The sequence below is a fragment of the Erpetoichthys calabaricus genome, chromosome 12 (assembly GCF_900747795.2).
Source record: "Erpetoichthys calabaricus chromosome 12, fErpCal1.3, whole genome shotgun sequence".
Lineage (NCBI taxonomy): Eukaryota > Metazoa > Chordata > Cladistia > Polypteriformes > Polypteridae > Erpetoichthys > Erpetoichthys calabaricus.
In genome coordinates, this window is record NC_041405.2 from 17,631,224 (window position 1) to 17,651,569 (window position 20,346).

Genomic DNA, 20,346 nt, shown 5'->3' on the forward strand with positions numbered 1-20,346 from the left:
TGTACAGACATGAGGTGACAGATCATGTGACACTTTGATTGCACACAGGTGGGTCCTCACCAACTAATGATGTGACTTCTGAAGTTAATTGTATGAACAGATCCAAGGGGTATCCAAGATATTTAGGGGTTTCATAGCAAAAGGGATGAATACATATGCACTCTCATCTTTTCATTTTTTAACTTTTTATTTATAATATATATATGGGGGGGGGTAACCAAAAATAACCAGAATATGTACCTGGCAAGCAATCTAGACTTAGCTGCTAATTTTGCCGCTAGGTGTCGCATACTTGCTCTGTATTGTTTGTACGCCATTCCGTGTCATTTTTTCTTGGTATTTATTAAACGTGTTCTGTGATTTTTGTGATGGGTGATCATAAAGAACAGCGAGTCTGCGTTAAATTGTCTCTTAGGGAAAACATCTGCTGAAACATAGTGATGCTTGAAACTGTGTTTAAAGATGGAGCTTTAAGTAAAACACAGGTCTGTGAGTGGTTTTCACATTTCAAATGAGGGGAAATGTCACTTGAAGACCAACCGAGATCTGGCCAACCTTCCACAAAAAAAATCTTGAAGAGGCTTGCAATGCAATTTACGAAGATCATCGTCGGACTATTGAAGAGATTAACAAATTGACTTGTGTGTCTTGGAGTTCTTGCCTTCCCTACTTGCCTGATCTTTGCTCTGTGCGACGTTTTCTTGTTTCTGTATATGAAAAAAGAACTTGAAGGAAAGCCTTTTTGTACCGTGGAGGAAATCAAAGAAAAATCGCAGCAGGCATTGGACAACGTTCCTCTTCAGAAATTCCAAACATATTTCCACCAGTGGGAAAACCGTTGGGACAAGTGGAGACATGGAGAGTACTTTGAAGGAGACTAAAGTTTCAGGAAGTAAAAGTTATTAAAACTTTTTTTTTTCTTCATTTCCAGTTATTTTTGAGTAACCCCTCGTGTACGTATATATATATACACACACAATGTATTTTCATTCCATAATTTGAAGGAATGGATGTATATTAACAAATGAAAGAACAGACAAATTTTAATTTTAAGTATCACTGCATTTTTTTTATTTGCATTTTACCATACCATCTCAATTTTTTTTTATTTGGGTTTGTATATTGTTAAGTCCAATTCATAAAATCCAAACGAAAATCCATTTTATTTGTAGATTATAATGTGACAAAACAGGCATTGAACTGGAGATTGTGTTCTATGAATTGTACTTTGACTGAGTTCTCAGTGTTCACCTCATCCCTACCACTTACGACAGTCAAACCTGTCTGATTTAGTGTTGTGGTCACTGGGGATGCCAAGCTACATGACAGTCAGTCACAAGAGTGGGCCGTAACTGTCCCCAACTTACAAAAAATATGTAAATGAAGTCTGTGGTCAAAAGTTTTGAAAAAGACATATAAATGTGACAAGGGCTTTTGGTGTACATGTTTGATATAACAATTTTTTAGTAAGCCAGTGCAAGAATCTATTTAAGAAAACAGATGCAACAGTGGATATTTTGCACCCTTTTAAAATTGATAACTAATTTTTTTTTGCCGTTATTCTTTTCTTTCACAGCTAGAAAGAAGGTCATTCTGGTTATCATGCATCACACCCCAGATCCTAATTTCATAGTGGCAAACAGCGGCATATTTGTGGAAGATGAGAAAGTCCTGGGAACTGTGGATTGCCTTTTCCATGAACAGCGGGACTTACTCAAATGTGCTTTAAATAAGGAGTCAGTAAAAAAGGTTTCAGACATTATACATCAATATCGTAAATTTATTGAAGCTCATTGAAATGCACAACATACCAGGCTACTTGTGGACTTTCTGCGACTCTGTACTTTAAAAAAGAGCTTTATGTGCTGTGAAATTTTCAAACACATGAACTTGAACTCAAATGAGGCAGAGTGTATGATGGAGGAAGGAAACAAATACACAATGTTTGACAGCTTCACATAACAGAGCATCACAGATTAGCTGGCACATTGTGTGAGAGTAGAATATATTTAGACAGCCAAATGAGTCTTTTTAGATGAATACTAAGCTTTTTTAATGCCTCTTTGAAATGTTTCTTTAAAAGTAGTCAGGTTCTCTGCACGGTTGCTTTAAAATAGTTGTTTTTACTTGATTCTTTTGATTCTTGAATACACTAATTCCACTTGTTGTTTTGAAATTTGTGATTACCAATTTTCCAAATGAAGGATTTCTGCTGAAACAATGTTTATGTTAACTTTCATATTATTAAAGCTATGCACATTAATTACCCTCATACACAAGGTACAATTAAAAATTAAACAACCGATGAATACGGTGTATAAAAACCACAACATGTGACAAGTAAATGGGTGATAGATGCTGACAAACAGCCTTTAGTATCTGTGATTGCATAACTGGTGCAGCATTTTTAGAGATATGCAATCTTTCTATGACAGCACCACACTAAGCATGCACTGTGTGCAAAGCGATATCACAAATATCATCAAATCACAATCATGTATAAACATTTTGTCATGAATCTTGCAGTACAAAAAATAGCATAAAGGGTGTTTGCCTCAAAATGACCACAAAAGTCAAACCAGTACTTACTCCAAGCAGCCCAGCCCTAAACTCAAATACGAGTCTTATAAACTGCACAGGCTCAAAAATGTGGCCATGACTTTTTATAGTTAGAGTATCAAAAATGTTCTTAATAGTCCAAGAACAAACCCCTTGTATTATCATGGTTTCTGTAGGACTTGTTTGTTTGTTTGTTACTAGGTTGGTCTACTCTCACACCTGAAGATTATCAAACATACAGATACACACACCTAGAGGTCCTGTAGACAAAGTCTTAGGTGAAAGCCTAATTGTCAGACACCCCACGATAGATAGATAGATAGATAGATAGATAGATAGATAGATAGATAGATAGATAGATAGATAGATAGATAGATAGATAGATAGATAGATAGATAGATAGATAGATAGATAGATAGATAGATAGATAGATAGATAGATAGATAGATAGATAGATAGATAGATACTTTATTAATCCCAAGGGGAAATTCACATACTCCAGCACCAGCATACTGATAAAGAAAATATTAAATTAAAGAGTGATAACAATGCAGGTATAACAGACAGACAATAACTTTGAATAATGTTAACATTTACTCCCCCAGGTGGAACTGAAGAGTCGCATAGTGTGGGGGAGGAACGATCCTCAATATTCTACTTAGAATTCCCTTCACATTCACACATGCGTAGATATCCTTAAACAGACGATGAAAAATATGTCTTGCAATCTTCTATAGGTGTTTTTACTTACAAAAATATCCTTAAATAGACAACGGTGCCTTAATATGTCTCATAATAATTTAGTTATCCCCACCATTGATGAACATACGGGTGTCATCGTGGCACAATTAAAAGAGCGATTCTTTTGGTTATGCCACTTACCAATCAAACAATATGCTCTGCTTTTACTGCAGTTCTCTTTTCTACCCTATGGGCAGGTAATGTAGCTGCCCCCCATACAGGTGTCTTAATTTTCTTTAATTTTATTATTTCAGTTACTCTAGATATAATTCAAAGTACAGTATATAAATTTGAAAGCAATGTGGTAGTTATTGAAGATTAACAATAATACCAGTAGAAGAAGGTATAAAAGAAATAGCAAAGTCTGGATATATATAAAGCTTATGGAAAGTGTCAAGGATTAGAAATTGTCCTGGAGTGGCTTTTGATCAAGCAATTAGTGTTATTTATGACACGCTTTCGGCGACAATCAGATGAAATGGTCATACATTTCTACTTTTCTAACGTTGCTGTTTCTTATTCTGTTCTGGTCCCTCTGGTCTAGCCATGTTTATTTTAAAATTCCACATGGGTGTGATGATCGGCACACCGTCGGTAATGTCACTGATGAGCTTGGCAGTGAGGCACAAACAATGAAACAAGGGGATGGTGCAAAAAGTGCAAAGTGCTTTTATTAAAACCAACAATAATCAAAAACAAAGTGTTCAAATAAAGTGCAGTGTATCAAAATCTTTTAATTAAATAATCCATAAAAACAGAGGTAAAAAGTGGAGGTTAAAATCCAATAGAAAAAAATCCTTTTTTAAAAATGAAGTTAAAACAATGGATGGAAACAATCTCTTTAAAAACAAAGCCTGGTGCCTTCTGTTTACCTGGCAGCTCCCCTGCTTCTCCCATTGGGCTTCGCAACAGGGGAGTTGCCCTACCTGCAGCTGACCTTCTTCATAGATCTGTTCTGGTGGCCTTCCGATCCCTGGCTCCGGGGATCGATCGATCTATCTATCTATCTATCTATCTATCTATCTATCTATCTATCTATCTATCTATCTATCTATCTATCTATCTATCTATCTATCTATCTATCTATCTATCTATCTATCTATCTATCTATCTATCTATCACAAAGTAATATGAGACGTATACACCAATTAAAACACACTGAGGACAAGATTTGTGTCCAGGATGCTGGAGCCACGAGGCAGCAGTGCTAAGCCCTGCACCTCCATGCCCACCCTTAATAAACCAAATTATGAAAATATTATTAAACAATTTCCAACATGTTTGGTTAAAATGAACAATCAGGACTATAAGTTTCAAATATAGAAGGCTTTTATTAAATCAAATAACAAAATCCAGAAGGTAGACATTAACTCAATGAGAACTCAACACGTCAAAAATAAAAACGAAGGAATCTTGAAGCCTTAGACCCCCTTCTACTTAATGCTACTTCAGTTTCCTAACTATTTTTTAAAGACAGTTCATGTTGCTGTGAGGCCAATGAGGCACTTGCAGTCATCTTCATCACTAAAGAAGTTTTAATTTGTGTCTAAAATCTGCTTTTTTTAATTCTGTAATATCACCTACCCTTTCTTCCTTTCTCTTTCCTATTAAAGGGTGGAGATGAAAATAATACAACATTCAGCCAAGTCTTCCTTCTTGAGTATCAGTAGAAAGATCTTTGTGATTTAAAGGAGCCTCTGAGATGAGTGAGAGCAATGAAAGGGCTGAGACATGTGTTGTCGTCTTCACGAGAGAATCCCAAATGAACAAAGAGGTGATGCTCCAGCAATTCACCAGCACATTCCTCTCTTCCCTTCTTGCACTTCCTGTTCTATTTTTTAAAACACAATTTTCTCCCTCCTGAGTTCTAGATTGATTTTATTTTTCACTGCAAGTCTCAAGAGATCTCTAAACAGGTTCTGTGACATTCAATTTAGAGAACACTCCAGTGGAGCAACCAAAAATAGGAAGTTTACGGTGCAGCAGCGGTTTGTTTGAAACTGCAAGTAAAATGGTTGCTGCGTTAACCTGATGTTGTGCAACAGTGAAAATGGAATTTAGAATTGAAACTCTCAAACTAGAAGAAGACAGTGACCACAAAAATGTTTTATATTCATCCGAACATACAAATCTGATACAAGCTACAACTTCAAAAAGAGAGTTTTGTATAGATGGAGAAGTCCTTACAAAAATAAACTGGAATAAAGGTCTCTTCACTTTTAAATGGTGTAACAGATAGCCTGGCCACAGACAGACACGACACCAATGTCCGAAACACTCGGGTTTATTTATAATACTTTTTACAATTTGGTTCCACTAATGCACACATTATTCCTCAGTCCTTTTTCTCTTCTGCCGCCTCCACTCCTCTCTTGCAAGCTCCGTCTTCCTCCTCCTGACTCCGGCTCCTCGAAGGGAGTGATGCGGCCTCTTTTCTAACACCCCAGAGGTGCTCCAGGTGCTCGGTGATGGTCTTCCGGCAGCACTTCCTGGTGTGGCGGAAGTGCTGCCCTTGCACCCAGAAGCACTCTGGGTGTACACAGTTCCTGGAGTGGCAGCGCTTCCTGGTGTGGCGGAAGTGCTGTCTTCCAGGGCTCAGAAACCATCCAGGCAGCCCCTTGGCTAAGCCACGGACCCCCACAGGGTTGAGCTTCCAAGCACCTTATCCGAGGCCCTTGATGGAAATCAGGGGGGCTGCCCTCTTATGTCCAGGGAAGATATTGTCCCTTTCCCAGTCCTTACCTGATCTAGGCGTCCCAGTGGGAAAAGGTCCCTGGTCGTCTGCCACAATGGAATGAGATTAAAAGGATTTTGCAATTTTCATTTTTGTAAAGCACATTATTAATCAACAAATCCTGATGTATTTGAAAAGCAAAAGTAAAATTAAGTAAAAATTCCTTCGTGGGTACCCTGACATGCATGAGCGTCCGAGGGCCACCTTCCAGACTCATCTGAGGTAAGCACTACCACTCCGGGACACGAGGGGGTGCAATTGCTAACTCGTTTATCTATCTCATCACCCACAGCTCAGAGAAGACACCCACTAAAGGCAATTCAATTGAATGCTTCTACCCGATGTACTCACTAAGTTCATTTAGAAATATCATTTTGAAAGATCTGCACAATATGCATTTATTTATTATTTATTTTTATTTACTTATTGATTGATGTATTGGTTATATTATTTGTCCTGTGAGTCTGTATCTTCTTTTTTTTCTGGTGCTCTATGCATTTGCCAGGGAAGAGCCATTGCTGTTCAAAAAGGATATTAGAGGAAGACTACAGTGTGCCATTGGACATCTAGGTAAAGACCAGGCCTTCTGGAACAATGTGATCAGGAGAGATGGCCACGGTGAAAACAGATGTTTGATGCAAAAGGAAACATTTCAATAGGAGAACCTCATGACACCTGTGAAGCATGGTGGTAGAATTTTTATGGATTGGGGTGCAACACCTTGCAGTCATTGAGTCAATCATGAAATCTGCATCATAATATATCAAAGTGTGCTTGAGGAGAATGTATGGCCATCTGACCCAAAGTTGAAGTTGAACCAGAAATGGATCTTTCTTCATAATAATTTACCACAGCAAACTAGCAAACCTACCAAAGCCTTGGGTAGAGGGAGGAGGGTTGGGGGGGGCTTGGTGGTTAATTGACTGACTAAGTCAAAGACCTGATTTGAATCCTTTTGAAATATCATGGGGTTGGGTTTGAAATGTGCCTGACATGCAAGAAAATCCACAAACATCTTACAACTAAAAGAATTTTTTAAAGAGAAGTGGTCAAAACGTTCATTGAGTTGATGTCAGAGCAGTTATGCAAAACACCTACAGGAAGTCATTTCTGCTAATGAGGACAATAAAAGCTTCTGGTGCCATGGGTGGAATAACTTTATTCTCCAAAAGAGTTTTACATCTATTGATATTTTTGTTGAATAAATGATTGAAAATATGCATTTTCCCTGTTTTTATAGCATATCACCTTTACCTGCATTGTTTGCATTAAGATCTACAGTTTGTTTATTACAATTTCTTGAAAATGCCAAGAGTTTCCATGGGGTGTACTTACTTTTTCACATAACTGTCCATTTTCTTCACTTCTGTGTAGTTTTTTTTGCTCTTCTGTACTTTTTTTCTTTTTGCGTGTTTGTGTGTGGCTGTCATGTAATTCCTCTAACATAATTTTCAGTGTCTATTTCTTGCTATTTTTGATCCAGAAGCAGTGCCTGTGACCTCTCGCATCCCAGAGACGTACCCATCTGAACAGCTGGTCCCTCAGCAGTATAATTGTGGGTACCTGCAAACAGAGGCAACCTTAGGGGTGTGTGGTGCCTCAGGCTGACCAACCCCACATGGGGCCGATTACGTCAAACACTGTTACCGGTGTGTGTGGACTGTATACACTTAATTGTGCACGAATTTAATAAAAATAATGTTAACATACACTGGATTTTCTCATTACAATATTCAGATAAATTTTTGCAAGATAACACGCGGACTTTATCAAAATATAACAATATAATCTATTAAAAAAGTGCAATTCATAATTCATAACAATACCACGACAGAGCAAAATGTGATGCGGTGTCATGTCGGAAATTAGCAGGGTATCTTCTAGAAAAAGGACCCAAATTGCAAGTATACTCTGACATGTACGGAATTTGACGTTGAAGAGGGATTTTAAAATGGTTCCCCTTAGAAGCATCTCAAATATATATATATACTGGAGAATATAACTTGACCAATCTGCTCAAACGGGACACGCAGACCTCAAAAGTAGTGCCCCCTTAGGCTCTTAGGCTCTGGGCCTGGGGCAGTCACCCCACTTGCCACCTTCAAACGCCACCCTTGCCTACACCAGTGTGTCTCCCAATGGACTTGATTCCTGTGCAGAGTTAGTTCTTACTGAGGAAGGTTTTACTGTATGCTTATTAATTAGTTAATGGGATTGAAAAATGAGATGAAGAAAATATTAATTCCAAAATATTTAATGAGCAATGGTATATTATATTTTCAGCACGGAAATGGTATGGCCCCCACTTCTTATCCATACACTCAAACATTCTCAATGCCACTTTTTTAATCCAATTCCAATTGAGCCAAGTCCTATGGCGGCACTGAGCGCTTGGAAGGAAACAAACCCGGGCAGGTGAGTATTGATCATTGGCCCTCTAAACTTCTGTCCCTGTTTATTTGTATGCTCTTCTTTGTGATCCTGTGTGTGTATTTAGTCAGTTACCACAAGCACGAGTGTGAGAATCTCCTTCATTTCTAACTTCCCCTTCACATATTTGCTTTATTGCGGTTTGTTGTTTATCTTTTACAGTAACGTTTCTTCTGCAAATGTCAACTTGGCAATTATATTGTCATGTCATGGGGGTTTTGTTATTAAAATATTTATACAGTCACATGAACTTTTTTTTCTTTTAAATGTGTACTGATTAACGTAATAATTGCCCACAACTTTAGCGAATCTTGTCAATCAGGTTTGTTTTTTCTCTCGCTTTGTCACTGTTGTTACTTTTGCTTTCGGTTTCCGCAGCTTCTCTGTCGACGTTTCAGTAAGCAAGTGAGGGAGCCTGTCGAGGTCCTGTGTGTATTCCACATCTGCTCATTTAAGATCTTTTGCTTAAATTTTTTTCATTTAAACTTTTTTGAGGTCATTAGTGCGGGTTGGTTGAACGATCAGAAATCTTAACTGAACAAAACTGAGCAGTTGTGTCGGCAGACCTGAACAGAGACCTGAATAGAGCACTCGGACATCCTCACGGACAGACAAGTAGGTGTTACATCTTTTATATCTAGACCTCATTTTTAATCTTTCTTCTCATCGCCCAATTTTTCGTATGCTGTCATTAGAGATTTAGGCGTGAAAAAGTCCGGTTGGCAAGCCTGCTGTGAAAATTTCAGGTCAGCAGGACATTTGATACTCGCTCACTTCACTTTCGATTCTGCAGTTGCTGGTAACCGGGCTCTCCTTTTTTAATATCTACGTTTTTTAAATCCCAAAAGGCACTTTAAAGCGCTGTGTTTCTTACATGTATAAAGGGAGTGCATCCTGCGCTGGCATAAAACTGGGTAGATTCCAATGTTGCCCCCCATGCCGCTGTACAGATTATTTTGCTTTAAAAAAAAAAAAAGAAAAAAGGAGTAATATCAGAACTTTCATTCTGCTTTTTTCTTGTCTCCCTTTCCCCAAACTGTGTGATTCTAATTAGTGATTAAGTATGCTTTATTATCCAGCCTTCGAAAACGCAAGGTATAATAATTACCGTCATTTGTTTCACTTAACTTGTCACGGAGAAAAAATAAAATGGACAGACACCAGACATTATAACGCAGACTTCCTCTGTTACTGGAAGTGGACCAGAATATAATGCCCAGAAGCTGATGAATCAGGAAATCACACAGAAAAACCAAACAACCCTCATAGAAGGAAGCCTTTAACGTCTGATGATGAAAATGTCCGGCAAACATAACAGTTGTCTGTTGTTATGTGATTCAAAAACAGCAACAGAATACCTTAACCGAGAATATGGGAGATGAGGAAAATGAAAGTATACCAAATTTTTAAGATAAGGAAGCTAGAAAGCCTATGGTGGCCAGTCCTGCTAGTTTTAGACCCAGAACAAAATGGGAAAGCAGAACGTGAGGAGCCCAGTCCTGCTCACCAACACACCAGTGCAGATATGAAGGGAGAAATACCAATTAAACCAACAAAACATCCTAATTCTAGCAGATAGCAAATCCAAGGAAACAGTAAAGCAAAATTTTCTCTCAATTCTTTAAATAAGAATTTGTCCTATATAATGACAAAAGCTATTGTTATCCTCTATATGTTTACTTCATAATTCAGGCTTCATTTTTCTAAATGGTGCAGTTCTTTCAAAGTGAAAGCTGAGGTATGCTGAGGGGTTGTGCATCTAGTGTTTCAGGTTGGTGTAGCACTGGTTTTAGAAGAGGGCGATGATTCTTAATGGCTGCAAAGCAGAAGTGGCATCAGTTTGATCTCCATTAGAGGATCGCTTATATTTTTGAAAGTTATCTTGTCAGCTTTTTCTACATGGAAACATCTGTGATACCTCCATCTAGTGCTCCCTGAACTGTCACCCTCTTGCAATGAACTGCATTAGCAACATACAAAAAACAGATGGTCATATTAAGGAGACTTTTCAAATACAGTATAATAAATTCAATTAAAAGGCCTAACTTCACAATACACTGAATGTTACTATACAGATGAACTCACTTTGAAGTGTTTTTCAAAGCAGGGCTGGTTATTATTATTCAAAACAGTGGGACAACTTTGAACCTTCAAATCAGTGTCAGTAATTTGTAATTAAAAGAATATGCTACTCCAACCAGTAATGACAAAATTTTCCATCTCATGTTTTCCTGGAGAATAAATGTCACAAAATCACTGACATAATCAACTTCTGTGGAGACCTGGTTTGAAAAACACTTAATAATATCAAAAAACCCATGGAAAAAAAAATCTCAAATTTCTTGTATCGTACAATCCAAACGTTGGATATCCAGTCATATTCCTCAAAGAGTCTCAAGCATATGTTTTTTTGCTAAAATATTATGAACTTTCAGAAGATTCTGTCATGCATATGCTGGGAGATCAGCATGTTGATGGAATCAAGCTTTTGAACTGAAGCCCCTCTGTCTCCCCAATAGAATAAAATACTAACAATGGGAATGTCATTTACTAGCAAAGTGATTACTGCATACATGATTAGATCTTAAGTATGGAGATACAGTAAAGCTACAGCTTCACAAATCAAATGTTATTTGTTTGTAAGTTGGAGGAACTGGCAATTATTAAGTTAATTGAAAAAACTAAGTTAGTGTGAGTGGGAGTGTGAATGGGTGTGTGTGTGGGGAAATACAATGTCAACTTTGCTTAAACCATGAAGAAAATCAAAAATGTGTAAAGTGCCCCCCATATGTAAATAAGTTACAGGAATACAGGAAAACCAACACACATCACTAAAAACTGTGCAATGAAAGTTAAAAACAGGCCTACAAGTTCAAGAAAGAACTGAAATATTAGGTTAGCCTAACATGCACGTAGATAACAAGTCTAATAAAATAACCCCATTTTTACATTGTTGACTTAGACATTCTTCTTCCAGTAAGGATTTTTTAAAAAGCACCATTGAAAAAAACTTCAGTGTCTTTAAAAGTAAAACACAAAACATACTAAAGAAAATGGAGTCTGTGATTTTGTGTTGGCATATTAATGTCTTAAAGTTCATTTCTGTGTTTATGGACTTCTGTGTGAACTGTGTGTTTAACAAGTAAGTCTACCCCTTTAAGTGCAAACAGGAAGATTTCACAGAGGGAAGCCACGTCTTGTGCTGTGTTTGCTTGGCAGGGTGACATGAGTGAGCGAGAGGGAAAGGAACAAGAAACGGAAATGCCTGTGATGTAATCTGTTTTGAGTAGCAAAGCTTTAAGAAGCATTTTGATGGATAAGAAGATTGGCTGCGTGCACAATTAATCGGTTATACAGAATTAATCAATTAATTAATCAATCTGAACATAATATACAAAATTAACATAGCAGATAAGGATAATTTGGCCATACCACCCACTCCTACTGTTTGTCAGCCAATATTTAGCTAGCAAAAAAAAAACACTTCACTGTAGATCATTGGTGTCACAACTCTGGTCCTGGAGGGTCACAGTGGCTGCTGGTTTTCATTCTAACCCTTTTCCTATTCAGCGAGATGTTTTCACTGCTAATTAACTCATTTTCCCTTCCCTGTTCGTAAGGATTCAGTCCTCTGAATTGATTTGTTTCTTCATTAAATGGCAGCCAGACAGAAATGAGATGTAAAACAAGCCAACAGATGAGCAGCTAAATTGGAATGTCAAACTCCAGCCAATTTCACTCCAACCAGTTTCTTAATGAGAAACAGTTCTTGCTGTTAATTAAACCTGTTATTGAATATCGTGACTCATTGCTGCTCTGATTCTGCCACAGCAGACTGTTGATTTTCTGTTTTTTCTAAGACCACCATCCAGATGTTTTGGTGACCTGAGCAGACCAACATGATTGAGACCCTTCACCTTTCTTTATTTTCAGGTAAGCTGGTCATGTTGTGGCTTGTTTTGTGTCTCATTATTGTTTGGCTGCTCATTAAGGAAAAAGAAACAACTAAGGGATCTGGGTCACATCAATTAAAACTAAGCTGAAACAAGTTAATCGGCAGCAAAAATGGCTCAACAATTAATAAGATGGTTAGAATGAAAACCTGAAGCCACCGTGGCCCACCAGGACCAGAGTTGGGCTCCCCTGCTGTAGATAAAACACAATGACTGATGTGTAATATCTCTTAGGTTAAACTATTAATATGTACAAAGGCAAATGTCAAACAACTGAACTTATTTTTAGAGAAGTTGAAGTTGGCGAGTCTGAAAAGTAAACTGCAGTAGAAGTGATCAAAATAACAATCCACTGCTGTTTGCTAAAACAGTCACATTTTACATTTTTTCACAGCAATAAGTGTTAGGTCCAGGGATAGACCAGATTCAGTGCTGGGAATTGAACTGTGGAAAGTTTTGTCATAAACTGAGAGTCCGAAAAGCACATAAATACTTCCAAACATTGCCATCTAATGTGGATTATCGTCAAAACCCTGACAAGAAACAAAATGGCTTTGAAGAATCTTTATAAAAGAAAAGATTTGGTTTTCAACAAAATACTCTGTAGCACCAGAAGCTCCTTACAACATAAAAGGAATCCACAGCAAATACAGTCCCAATGCAAAATTTCAAGGCAAAGTCAAAAACACAGCATTGGCTCAAAAATCCAGAAAATCATAAAATGCACAAAGCACAGCAAAATACAAGTAAACTCTTCTCTCCCTAGCGTATTCAAAATGAACTGGAAAGAACTGTGGAAGACCCTCCAATTTTTAGGCTGGAGGGTAGTTCCTGGCAGTGATTGGCTGGTGGCCCCGCCTCTTAGGGAACAGCCCCTTGAGACATAACACAGGCTACAGTACATAGAAACGTAGACTTCAGCAAAAATAAAGAATGGACATTAAGTACATAAATTATCCATCCATCCATAATCCAACCCGCTATATCCTAGCTACATGGCCACGGGGGTCTGCTGGAGCCAATCCCAGCCAACACAGGGTGCAAGGCAGGAAACAAACCCCGGGCAGGGTGCCAGCCCACCATAGGGCACACACACACACACACACACACACACACACACACACACACACACACACACACCAAGCACACATTAGGGACAATTTAGGATCACCAATGCACCTAACCTGCACGTCTTTGGACTGTGGGAGGAAACCAGAGCACCCAGAGGAAACCCACGCAGACACTGAGAGAACATGCAAACTCCACACAGGGAGGACCCGGGAAGCGAACCCGGGTCTCCTAACTGCGAGGCAGCAGCACTACCCACTACATAAATTAACTAATCAAAAATCAACAAAAGAGACATTAAATATGAACTTGAATCCTAGCCAGAGGAGAAACCGTGGCTAATATGACAGGTTTCTCTGTTTACAGTGATACATTAAAGCCACAGCTATAACAAAATAACCACCACCACAACAAAAAACAGTCAAGATACAAATTATCCTTTTTTTTGGCTAGCTTGTAGTAAAGGATTTTGTTCAGTGTACAATCAAAGGCCAAGCATTTTCAGAAGATGTCCATTTGAATAATGGTAGGGTGAATGCTTATGTAGTGGTCTGGGTGCTCTCTCTGTCTCTCATTCTGCTCTTGATGTACAGTTGGCTCTCTTGTTTGGGTGTGGTTAGAGTGTGAAGAAAAGTCTGAAAGACAAAAATCCATCCTAGGTGATCCTGTGTGTCCAGGTTCCAACAGTTGTGAGGCTTTCAGAATAGCAGGGTGTAGTAATACTTTTTTGTAACTTTTGGATGGTGATGCTTTGGTATAATATCCTGCTCAAAAAAATTAAAGGAACCCTTTTTAATCCAAGTATAGGATCGAGTCAATGAAACTTTTGGGCTATTGATCTGGTCAGTTAAGTGACAAAGGGGGTTTTTAATCAGTTTCATCTGCTTTGGTTCACCAGAGGGGCGACAATGAGATGACCCCCAAAACAGGAATGAACAGTTTAACAGGTGGAGGCCACTGACATTTTTCCCTCCTCATCTGTTTTGTCACTCGTTTTGCATTTGGCTACGGTCAGTATCACTACTGGTAGCATGAGATAATACCTGGACCCTACAGAGGTGTCACAGGTGGTCCATCTTCTCCAGGATGGCACATCAATACGTGCCATTGCCAGAAGGTTTGCTGTGTCTCCCAGCACAGTCTCAAGGGCACGGAGGAGATTCCAGGAGACAGGCAGTTACTCTAGGAGAGCTGAACAGGGCCGTAGAAGGTCCTTAACCCATCAGCAGGACCGGCATCTACTCCTTTGCTCAAGGATGAACAGGATGAGCACTTGCAGAGCCCTACAACATGGCCTCCAGTAGGCCATTGGTGTGAATGTGTTTGACCAAACAATCAGAAACAGACTTCATGAGGGTGACCTGAGGGCCTGATGTCCTCTTGTGGGCCCTGTGCTCACTGCCTGCCCAGCACCGTGGTGCTTAATTGGCATTTGTCATAGAATACCAGAATTGGCAGGTCTACCACTGGCGCCCTGTGCTTTTCACAGATGAGAGCAGTTTCACCACGTGCACATGTGACCGACGTGAAAGGGTCTGGAGAAGCTATGGAGGATGTTATGCTGCCTGTAACATCATTCAGCATGACAGGTTTGGTGGTGGGTCAGTGATGGTCTGAGGAGGCATATCCATGGAGGGATGCACAGACCTCTACAAGGCTAGACAATGGCACCCTGACTGCCATTAGGTATCGGGATGAAATCCTCAGACCCATTATGAGACCCTATGCTGGTTCAGTGGGTCCTGGGTTCCTCCTGGTGCACAACAATGCCCGGCCTCCTGTGGCGAGAGTATGCAGGCAGTTCCTGGAGGATGAAGGAATTGATACCATTGACTGGCTCCCACGCTCACACGCCTGACCTCAGTCCAACAGAACACCTCTGGGACATTATGTTTCGGTCCAGCCGACGTCACCAGGTTGCACCTCAGACTGTCCAGGAGCTCAATGATGACCTGGTCCAGATCTGGGAGGAGATCCCCCAAGACACTATCTGTCATCTCATTAGGACGCTGTTAGGAATGCATACAAGCACGTGGGGGCCATACAAACTACGGAGTACGATTCGGAGTTGCTGCAATGAAATTTTAGCAAAATGAACAAGCCTGCCGCATCATTTTTTTCAGTTTGATTTTCATGGTGTTTTTGAATTCAGCCCTCTGTAGATTGATAACTTTCATTTCCATCAAACGATGTGGCATCCTTTCATCCTAACACATTACCATATCAGTCCATATCAATAGAGTTAGCTAGCAGGATTTTTACCCCATTGAGATCTGATGTGTTTTCAAAGAGTTCCTTTAATTTTTTTGAGCAGTTTAAATCAATCAGTGTCAAACTAGGAGAATAACCAGCTTCTTTCTAGAAAGCTTGGGAGAATAAGGAACCTTCTTGACGTTTGTCCTGGCAAAGCCCAAGTGTTATTAAATGGAGTCAGCCATCTCTATTAAAGGGAAAGCTCAGAGATATGCAGGTGGATAAGCCTGTGGTGTCATGGATAATGAATTATCTGTCTAGCACACCACAGCTTGTGAGACTCAAGGAATTTGTCTGTCATAAGGATGTGAGCAACACTGGAGCACCATAAGGAACAGTGCTGTCTCCTTTTCTTTTAAACCACAACAACTCAGACTATAAATATAAAACCAGGTCATGTCACTTGAAGAAATTCTCAGATCATTCTGTACTTAAGGAGAGATTTAATAAAGTGGATGAGACACAGGAGAAGGAGTCGAGGGAGAAGGATATTACGTCCAGGATGAACCGGTAGAGCCTTTGGGCTCATTCCTGCTCGGTCTGATACTAAGGCAAGCAGGAAAACCAAAGACTTCTCCGAATTGGACAAATCTGAAAGTGAAGAGATTGAGGAGGCCAGCTATGGCTGTGCATGTAACCAATGCAGATCTGAAATAACAGAAATAAAGTAATAGCATTTTTAAGATGTGATACTTGAGCTGAATGTTAGACATTGGTAAAAGAGTTTGTACTTAGTTATTTAAAACTTGATTCTTATTATTACGTACATGATATGTCGGTTTCTCATTTTGAATATATTCATCCACTAAATTTCCCTAATATTTTGCTTTGGTTGTTTAAATTGTGTGATAATTAGAGCATTAGAAGTTCTTTAGTACACTCGTGACTGAACCGAATGCTTATGTGTGTCTTGAATATGTTTATCACAGTAGGTTTAGACTTCTATTCAAAAATGTACTTGTTTGGTGTAATAGCTGTAAAGTTGGGAGACACAAAGAATTTACTCCTACTAATGCCAAAGTAATTTATCACAAGGTGCTTGTCATGGTTTATGGGATTTCCCATACTTCAAGTTTGGTCATACCATCACTGCCTCCTGGAGGTCTCCTTATGACTCTCTTAGGTTTTATTCCAGTTTATATTTTCAACTTCATGCTTTTCCGGTGGTCTTCCATATAAGTTCTTTTACACGTCATTTCCTACTACTGAGCCCTCCTTGCCTCGGCCATAAAGCAGATGATGCACTGGAAGTCATCTTCATCACTGAGCAGCTTTCAGTTCACGTTTCAGACAAACGTCCCAGGTTTGTTCGGCACATTGTTTTATAAAACATCTTTATGTTTAAAATTATCTAATGTCACTTTTCCTATTCTTGCTTTAGGATGAAGTGGAGAAATTAACAGATTCCTTTCCGGAGTCTCAGAACAAACATCTATGTGGTGTGCCTGAGAAACTGAAGACGATCGAGAACAAACAACAAGGTGAGTGGAGCACCTTCAAGTGTAATGTTGTCTTGAGGACATCATCATAAATGAATAAAGAAACAAAGCCAGGTCTGAGTTCATATCGTCCTGCACCTTTGCTTGCGTCATCTTATTCTGTTTTTTTCAGTTTTCAGTTATTTTCTTTCAAACACACTTTTCTCCCTCTTAAACACCGAGCGTTTTCTAAAATCACTGCAAGTCTCAGTGAGGCCTTAACTCAGAATTGTGAGGTTAAGTTAAATTGTGAATCTAAAATGGTCACCATTGTGAGTGAATAGTGCATTCAGAGAAATCAAAATTAAAAAGCTATGAGACAAGTCCATCAAATGCACATTTTATACATATGTCACCTTTAGCTTCTTTCTGTCCTAACATGTTACAATCCTCCTGTTTTGCAGAAAATCTGATTTTTTTTTTGAGAATATGGGTGGGTGCTGATGGGTGGTCCTTAAATTCAGCTTTACCTGCCTAGGTGTATGTTGGATTAAAACTTTAGGGCTGATCAACTTTGGAGGCAGAATTTTAATGAAAAAGAGGTCAAATGTAGGATGAAGCAGGAATAATTATGCATTGATAAGGAGATGTGCTTTACACAGTCAGACAATATTAAATTGATTTAAATGTATATTAAAAAGTCTGGTTCATTTGGCTACTAAATAGAAGTTCCTGGTGAAAAAAATGCAATTAGGGTGTAACACCGTCACTTATTGCTGTATTTTTGATTTCTCTGGGTCGACATTTGCTTGCCAGTGCCATGTTTGTGTGTGACTGTGGGACATTACCAGATGAAATGAAGACTGGGGGTGGGGGGCCATCCTCAAGACAGACAGAAGTGAGCTTGTGGATGATAAACTTGATGCCCAAGGTTGTCACAATAATACAAAGTGATAGGAAGAGAAACGTCACATGAGGAAGACAGTAGTGGGCAAGACAAACGTGGAAGAAATAAGTATCTGAAATACAACTAGCGCCATCCTTGCCAACGGCCAAATCACGGTTTGACCAGCGAAAGGAATCACCAGAAAAGGGGTGGCAAGTTTTGAAGTTTAATGTGTGTTTGTGGACTGCCTGCTTCCCCAGCCGGTAGACCCCCAACAAGATGATTAAGTCTCATGGGGTTAAAGATAGAGACGAAGAAGGGGTAAACGGGTGGTACCATAAATGTACACATCCCCATGTCTGTATGACATGAAGCTTAATGTAGTCTCTCAGAATGAGCAGTCTTTGTGTAGTCTCATACCTTGTTTCAGCAGCAAGTGCCACATTGACACGTACTACAGCAAAACTGCTGTGACAAAGCATCACAGGTCAGATAAATGAAGTTCTTTAGGGAGTACTTTGGTATTCTGAAAGGCGATGCATTTTTTTGCACTGCCATTACCATGCTATCTTCTACTAACACACTGACATGTTTGTCACCTGTCTGTTTACAGAAACTGTACTGCTGTCAGCCATTAACAGAAAACAGAGGAATTGTCAACATTTGTAGCCAACATGGCCTTTTTAAACCAACATACAGTGTGCACATTAGACAGCACTGACCTTCTCCATCGTGTGTTGTGCTGATGTTTTTGGTTTCCTCTGATGTGACTGAGTATTGGTCACATAGCTTGTTGGCAGTGATGGTTGGAAATCCCTACATCAGAGTCTCACTCAAAGCTCACCTCTCTTGTTGTAACCTATGGAGTTTCAGGGCATTTATTGCATCTGAGATTGTAGCAGGGTCTTAAATGTGATGGTCTTCTTGAGTGCAACACATCAATATGAAGGTGGACAACGCCAGACATACATGAAAGGGATTTACTACACAAGTAGCATTCATCATATTAACTGTGGTAGACACCATATTGATGACATTTAATATCTCTAAGTTCATACAGTATTCCCAGAATATATTAAAAGCTTTGTAAATTGAATGGAGTGCCCACATATTTTAAAATAATTGCTCCACACTTCAATGTGATAATAATATATATTTTTAAAGCTAATCCTTCCCTCTGTGCTCTCCAGTTTTCCACCCATATCCCCAAAGATATGGAGGCTGGGATAACCAGAGACTCCAAAACGCATTGGGTGAGTGTGAGTGTGAAATGGTCCCTACGTTGGACTGTCCAGAGATGGCATCTAGTTTGCACCGAAACTGTTAGGATGGGCGCCAGCACCCAGTAACCCTGAATTGCATTACACGGCTCTGAAACAGTTATGTAATGTTATATTAAAAATCAGAGTCTGGTTTGTACTTTTGTATTTGTTTCTTATTGCATATTTGCAACAGGCCATCTCTAGTGATGTCAGGATAGTTCAGCATCATGTGTGTTGATGTGTTGATGGTAAAATAACAGAAACATATTCCATTTTTACTTGCCGCAGATAAAGAGTCTGAAGCTATGGAGACAAAACCACAAGGATATTCAGAGTTTTTATCTCGGCCTGCCTCCCCTAGTACTCTGACCCACCAAACGAACACAACTACCACATGTGAACAGAATGACCAGGGCCAGAGCGCTGTTAACGAGAGTGACACAACTGGTGAAAGGAGCAAACCTCCGAGTGAGACGATGTCAGGTGTTCAAAACAACACGAATGAAGAGCCTTCAAAAGATCCAGAAGTAAGTAGAAAGCAGTTAGCGGTAACACTTCACTCACCAAACAGAAGAAAAGTAGAGCTTGTCATGTTGAGGTCCACTTTACTAACAAATCAGAAAAATAAGACAGACACGAAAATTCAGATGTTTGTAAATAGGAAATGTAGACATGCTGGAGGGCATATTTGCTGAATAAAATAAGAAGATTAAGATAACTGAAAACTTAATGTCAGATCTGTACAAATCTGAAAATGTAAATCTTTTGGACCAGTTGTACTCAATTTGAGTTTGAAGAAAGTAATAAAAGCACAGACCTGAAGATGAATTATCTCCAAAATGAACCTGCAGGGCCTGTGGGCCTCAGTCCTGCTCTGGAGGAGAAGAAGGAGAGCAAGAAAACCAAAGGCTTCTCTGAATTGGACAAATCTGAAAGTGAAGAGATTGAGGAGGCCAGTTATGCCTGTGCATGTAACCAATGCAGATCTGAAATAACAGAAATAAAGTAATAGCATTTTTAAGATGTGATACTTGAGTTGAAA

At 39.2% G+C, this 20,346-nt stretch overlaps 1 protein-coding gene across 4 annotated transcripts in view; it reads left to right on the forward strand.

Annotated features, from left to right (window-relative positions):
• Positions 1-8,831: 8,831 nt before the first annotated feature.
• Positions 8,832-20,346, forward strand: part of LOC114662319 (AF4/FMR2 family member 4-like) — a 154,098-nt gene continuing 142,583 nt past the window's right edge. For all 4 annotated transcript variants that reach the window (XR_007936341.1, XM_051934425.1, XM_051934426.1 and 1 more), the window contains exons 1-3: positions 8,832-9,079; positions 17,120-17,219; positions 19,593-19,831. Coding sequence is in view for 3 of the 4 variants with exons in the window: in XM_051934425.1 (XP_051790385.1) it covers positions 19,610-19,831 (222 nt within the window). In the remaining variant the exon portion in view is untranslated. The remainder of the gene's footprint in view (positions 9,080-17,119; positions 17,220-19,592; positions 19,832-20,346) is intronic.